We start from the raw sequence: 6,593 nt of genomic DNA on the forward strand, positions 1-6,593 counted from the left end.
AACCAAACGACATAGGGCAGCCCATGTCTATTTAAAACTAAAGCAAAAATGGGAAGACGTTTCCTACACGAAGGCTTTTCTTGTTCACGTTGATGTACATCCACACATTACAATTTAAATTAAGTTCCAAAATCTACAATATGGTCCTTGAAGTTCTTTTCCATCTTTGGTCTCTATAATTTTAGTTTCTTACATTTTTGTCATAAAAACTTTATTTATCTTGTGTTTTAGTCCTTAAAACTTTAGATAGAAAAGAGAAAATTGTTGGAAAGGGAGGGGATAGAGAAAGATTTTGGCTAGCTACTTCCTTCCTACAAAAAGCTAATTTTGGTGTTCATTGGTTTATATTGAAGACGATGATTTGATGGAAGTGGTTTGGACCTTTAATCATGCTTGAAAGGGTATATATAAATCTAAAAGAATGCAATTTAAAAGATATCTGGAGTTGAAAATGGAATTATTGAAGTTCGTAGAATATTTTTAGGTAATTTTATGCAAAAATAGGTTTTTCAAACCAAATTTACCAAATCTCGTGTGGACACAAATTTGAGTGCTTGAAAATTAAAAAAGCAAATGTGTATAAAATTTGAATTAAAATATATGACCTAATATAATCTTTATTTAAAATATTTTTACAAAAAAATAAAACAATCCTCTAATTTTTCCCTTAAATTTGATTTGTGATGACTTGATAAAAGTTTTACATATGTATATATATATAATAATAATAATAATAATAATAATTATGCATTGTTGCTTGCAATTTCACAAAAAACTAGTACCATTTAACTAATATTTGATTTGATCATATTAGATCATCACAATAAGTTAATATAGATATTTTTCTGATGTGAAAAAAAATATAAGTCAAATTTGGAAATTTAGGGACCAATTTTGATTGAAGTTTATCAAATCAAATGATAAAATCAATTCAACACCCAATTTAAAACAATACCCAATTTAGGGACTAAATTAGAAATTGTAAAATTTACTGTTCTGTATGAATAGTAACCAGTAACTTCGACTGGCCTGGAGGCTTTTTTCTTAGCCAAAAATGGTTGCCGTGTGATCTTATCTCAAATATTTCGTCTTCTCAAATCCAATGGTGCGATTCATTCATAATATCTCTTGATTGTTGATGAGTTATGGCTGATGACAAATTGTGGTTTCCCCCCCCCTCATCACGGTTCCCATGCATTCCCTCTTCTCTGTTAATTTCTTTCTCTTTCTTTACTGAATTGTCAACTGGGAGAGGGGAATTTGGAGGAAGTTAAAGATTGTAAGTAGTAGTTCCTTGTTGCCCTTTTTAACAAAATATTGGAAATTTGTTGCTTTTTCCGAGCACAAATTAAAGACTGTTTGTTGGAAATTTGGCACACACATAATTGAAAAGCAAGGGCAAAGGCTTTTCTTTTCCAGGAGATTTTGCCCCAGAAACTGCTCGTCCTTCTTTGAATCTGTCTCTCCACTTGTTGAATTTCTGGTTCGTACTTAAGAACACGTGAAACTGTAAATTTAAATCATAAACATGTGGTATAATACAATTTAGGTCATGAATTAAACCAGGATGTCTTTTAAGGAACCAAAGCAAACCAAACCTCTGTTTGATAATTTAATGAACAACCCTAGTCCTAATAATTGAAAAGGTACCGTAAATGTTTTGGATTGGAAAGATTTGTTCAGCTGAGAAGTACTGGAAGAGGAAAATTCTGACCATTTTCTTATCTCGTTATTTAAAGAGTTGGAAGGTTGAGGCACCAAGTTTCAGGAGTCTTTAGCATACAAATGGTGAAAGAAGTCTGCAATAATGCCATCTAAACTGATATTCGCCCATGTTCCAGCAGAGAAGACAAGCTATTACCGATTTGAAGCCAAGAACTGAGACCAGTTCATCTGCAGCTGGAACTGGACTATGTAATGGGGTACTGTAACCCTGCACAATTGACCTACCAAGCGAATCAAAGTTCCACACGAAATTGTAAAGATACTTGATGCACTCGAATCGGATTCATAGAAATGCAAAAAGGAAACTGAAAAATAACAGTTATTTATATGGTAATGAATCTTACATAACACTCATTTGAAAATACAGACATGCTAGCTGAATCGCTGAATACAAAGCACACAAGATGCTCATGATGACATGCAATTCAGTATCAATATGCCTTCGTACATAATTGCTACTAAATATTGGAAAGAAAATAAACAAAAATATTTATGATGCTGGAAGGCTTGCCCATAATACAACTGCAGCCATCCTAGTCGTGAGTTATACAGTTCCTACTAGAAGCAACTCAAGGCTCAGCCTCCCGAGGAAAAGGAGGAGCAGGAGCATTATTTCCCAAAGTAGAACCTTCATGAGAACTCGATTGAGCGGAACCTTCATTGGCTTCTTTTAACCGTTTCAGTTTCTCCAGCTGAAGCCCCCCAGCAGAAACATGGGAACTTGCTTCGCTAGATCCTTCCGTTGAACCTTTTTGCCCTCTCTTTTTCTTCACCTTTTGAGCCCAACCAACGAGGCCTGCTTGCACATGCTCCTCAAATATTGATTTCTTGAAAGTACTTCCCATCTTTTCAGAAGAAAAAAAAAAAAAAGTCAAGCTGAAAAATTTCACAAGCGAGGGCACAGTTACATTTAAACACATCGTTACCCACCTGTGAGACAATGGCATAAAGGGGAAGAGTGCTGTAGCTACAGAGTACCTGAATAAACACCCTGAATTGAACAATGATGTTTATTGATTAGCAGGGAGAGTTATTCAACCAAAGTAGTACAGGATTTCAGAGGAGAAAAGGTCAGCAGTTTCTACCCTATAATTAGCCGTGGAACAATATATTTGATTTGTCCCATTATGCAGGAATCAAAGCCATATTGAACCTGTGGATGTATAGTAGCATATTGTTATTGATAGCATCAAGTCCATCTCAGTGAATCCATGATGAAAACACACCACAAAATATCAGCTTACCCAGATCCAAAAGAAAAATGCAATTTCAAAAGCATTTTGGAAGAGGATGAAATGGATCAATAAGTGGACAAAGCCAGGCCTGTGGAACCAAAAGTGATTATCTGATGGTTGAACTACTAGTTCCCCTTCTATGGCTACATGTTTCTCAGCAACCTCATATGCCAACTGGGTAATTACATGCTCCAGCTTAGTGCCAACAGCGAGAAGAAGCTGAAAAACAATTGCTTACATGAATCTTGGAATAGGACTACCGAGACGTAGGACAGTGGAAAAATAACCCACACCAAGGTAATTGCAGTTTCTTATAGAAAGCCAATGAGCCAGCTCAATCAACAGGTGATCAACTTACAAGACTTGAGTTCAAGTCTCCTATGAATCCAAAATGTTTCTCATTGCAAGCCAAGTTTGCATAAACATGCCCATGCTATACATTCATATGAAAAACTGATTACAAGAAAATACGTGCAAGGGTGCATAAATGCAAGAAATAGTTCATATACATCATATTAAAAATTAACCATATCACTATGATGACTATTTCTATTTGGATGATAGTCATATTTGAAGTCTCATTTGGGTTAACTCACAATATTAATCTGACACCAAGGAGTAGCCAGGGGTTTGGTGCTCATGGAGATCTAAAGTTGTTTGTGGATTCATCTACATCTCTAAATGTTGGAGGGTATGACCAATGGTTTCCACTTTGAGGAAACTCCATGCATCAACCACTGTGCTATCTAAAGATCCAAACGAGTCTTAGTTAATTGTCAATAAGAAAGGTAACAACTTGTGACAAAAAAAATAAAATAAAATCTGACAGTGAAAAAAGATGCTGTCCCTGATTCAACCACAATACTATGTCCTCCATGTTCCATTAAAGCAATAACTTGTACTATAGAAGTAATCACAAAAGACATCTAAATTGGTTTATCTTCTTTTGTAACAATACCACATCTCTTAAGGATTGCATTCAAGACGGAAATCAATGATGATCAAACTAGAAAAATGCTGTTGTTTCATGCAAGTGACTGAATTTATGGCAGAAGCATTAACAAAAAAACCACACTCCAATTGGAACTCAACAAACCGGACACTCATTTAAATAATGTCAACCTTTTAGAAAATTGGGGTAGGCAGAAGCAGGTCATGTTTCAAAAACTTTTGTCAATTTAACTCTCTAAAACAAAAACTATAACATTAATGACTTGGATTCAGGAATTAGAATTCTTGTATATAGACTCAATCATGTTTATGACTTTGTATGTAAGTGATGAAAGTTTGGAAGAACTAGGGCATTGCATGTTCACTGCAAGACGAGAGAGAGAATATTTTCTAAGCATGTTTCTGCATTTTTCATCGAATCAATCTCCCTCCAGAACATCACAACATTTTGTGATCAAGTGTTTTGTGAATTAGTGTGATCTTTTTTGAGGTAGCTGAAACAATAAAGTACATTAAAACACCACAAAAACTCTTAGGAGAGGACCAAGAAAGAAGGCACATGTAAATTGGTAGAAATTGAATTAAAGAGCACAAGTCTACTCACAAATAAAGGAATGAATGCTATCCAGAAATATGTGTGCCAACCTGCATGAGAAAAAAGAGAGAAATCACATCTAACAGATATATCCCAAAATGAGCAGAGACAGCAAAAACTACATGCAACAGTTATCAGATTTCAATTTTTCCTTTGTGTTAGCAAATCTATACATGGCCTTAGGAATGCAGTCTAGAATTACAGGATTCATGCTACAAAACTCTGGTAGTCTTCCAAAAACAGTAACTTTGGGAATTTAGAAACCTTGTCTTCAATAAATTAACTTCTTCGACCCTTAAACAGTAAAAAAGACATCGTGACTACATGGTACATTTATAAACTTGCCTTGCTGAACCAACCTTCTAAGTTAAATATTTTATATATGATGACTACCACCACCTTACTAGCTATTGCCAGCAGAAATAGTGATAGATGATCCACATCACGCAGGAGAACAATAAAAAGGGACAAATCACCAGTCCAATTTCAAAAAACAAAGTATACGACTATTAATTCAATCCAATGGGCAGTATGTGGATATAAATCAGTGATCCGGAATAAGAAAGAGTGGAACAGACTTATAGTATATTCTCAGGGAAATAATAATGAGAATCAATCGAAGAAATTTAACAAATGAGTACAGAATATGTTGGTTGGTAGTTTAACAATTCAAAAGAAAAAAACTCAACATGAACACCAAAAAGGCATGATTAAATTTTTCTTGGAAGAACCTAGATTGATTTCTGTAGAGAGAACGCAAGTGTAAAATTAAAACAGGAGAGATGCAACACCACCTGACAATTGGCACAAATATCAAGTAATATGGTCTACAAATAAATCAATGGAGGAAGAGCATACCATTGATATTCAGCAATAAGAAGATGACCACGAAAACCCAAAGATACCAACTGCAGCCATGGAAATGAGTGAATAAATGAGCAAATAAATATAAGAAATGTAATTAGATTTAAGAATAAGCAAAACAAGCAGTACGAATGTCTAGCCTTAAAAAGGTATTCTTGGACATCACTTGCCTTATACCAACAACTGTCTTAAAGTCGTCTTCGAGGGAACGCACCATGTATCTGTGAAAATTAAACTTTGGGTTTCCTCTGGTATGTGTCTGCAGAACAACCAACAAATGCACAGAGAAACAAGTAATTAAATGCAACATAGGATGATGCAAGCTAATGATTGTACGACAAATCTGACCTTGCATGAAATACTTTACCATGATAAATCCTCGCCGTAAAGTTATGTAATCTGACTTGGTCACACACACATAGAATTGCTTGAAAAAGGAATCCTGAAGAGACAAACAAAAATGAGATGGAAAGAAAACTGAGATCAGGACATGGTTCCTTGAGTTGCCAAAAAGATACTGATAGTTGTTCTCCTCAAATCATTTTTAGTGGTTAACATTAAAATTATTTCCTCATGAGGAACGTGCTTTATTTTGTTTTTGATATCAAGATAATGAAAAGAAGAATGATGATTAGATTTTTGGTTAAATGTCAAAGTTGGGAAGAGCTACATTTTTCTTTGGGAGGATATGAAAGCGATAACATCTTCAGATGATGATTGCAGCAGAATCATGTTGCCAAATGACCTGCAAAATGACTTGTCTGACCAGGCAACTTTATTTGATGGCTTAAAGAAGCCAACTCCCCAACCCGCACAAATTAGACCACCCTGAGTCCAAAGCTGTTTTAGGATTCATTTCAAGTTCCAACTCATTTTTTGAACTTCCTTTTTCAGAGAATATTCTCATCTGGGGTAGGATTGTCTATATGTATTATGGGATTTCTTATGAGTATACCTTGTACAGCAAGGTTTTGGATTTGGGCTACCTCTATAAAGTAAGGCTAGAATTATTACCCAGATGACTTACCCCATAGAGAATATATATCTTGTTTTGAAATGCTTTCCATAATTAGAGCCCAGTTTGGCATAACTTTCTGAATATGAATAAACATGTCAATCCACTCCAAACTCCAAGCCGAGGCAAAGAGGTTCTTAAACCATATGATGTGATGCCTCTTAAATGTCCACAGGTCCCATTGAAAGACACTCAATGCTGAAGGGGG

General features: G+C 35.1%; 1 protein-coding gene across 3 annotated transcripts in view; it reads right to left on the reverse strand.

Moving 5' to 3' along the window:
• Positions 1 to 2,017: 2,017 nt before the first annotated feature.
• MLO1 (Seven transmembrane MLO family protein) overlaps positions 2,018 to 6,593 on the reverse strand; it is an 8,111-nt gene continuing 3,535 nt past the window's right edge. For 2 of the 3 annotated variants that reach the window (XM_011012735.1, XM_011012734.1), the window contains 8 exons: positions 5,738 to 5,812; positions 5,541 to 5,629; positions 5,365 to 5,414; positions 4,516 to 4,556; positions 2,970 to 3,179; positions 2,811 to 2,878; positions 2,656 to 2,716; positions 2,018 to 2,570 (listed from right to left, as the gene is read on the reverse strand). In XM_011012735.1, the coding sequence (XP_011011037.1) occupies positions 2,295 to 2,570; positions 2,656 to 2,716; positions 2,811 to 2,878; positions 2,970 to 3,179; positions 4,516 to 4,556; positions 5,365 to 5,414; positions 5,541 to 5,629; positions 5,738 to 5,812 (870 nt within the window). In that variant the 3' untranslated portion in view covers positions 2,018 to 2,294. The remainder of the gene's footprint in view (positions 2,571 to 2,655; positions 2,717 to 2,810; positions 2,879 to 2,969; positions 3,180 to 4,515; positions 4,557 to 5,364; positions 5,415 to 5,540; positions 5,630 to 5,737; positions 5,813 to 6,593) is intronic. The other variant, XM_011012736.1, reaches the window with a different exon arrangement.

The sequence above is a fragment of the Populus euphratica genome, unplaced genomic scaffold, assembly GCF_000495115.2.
Source record: "Populus euphratica unplaced genomic scaffold, PopEup_1.0 scaffold756.1, whole genome shotgun sequence".
In the NCBI taxonomy this organism is placed as follows: domain Eukaryota; kingdom Viridiplantae; phylum Streptophyta; class Magnoliopsida; order Malpighiales; family Salicaceae; genus Populus; species Populus euphratica.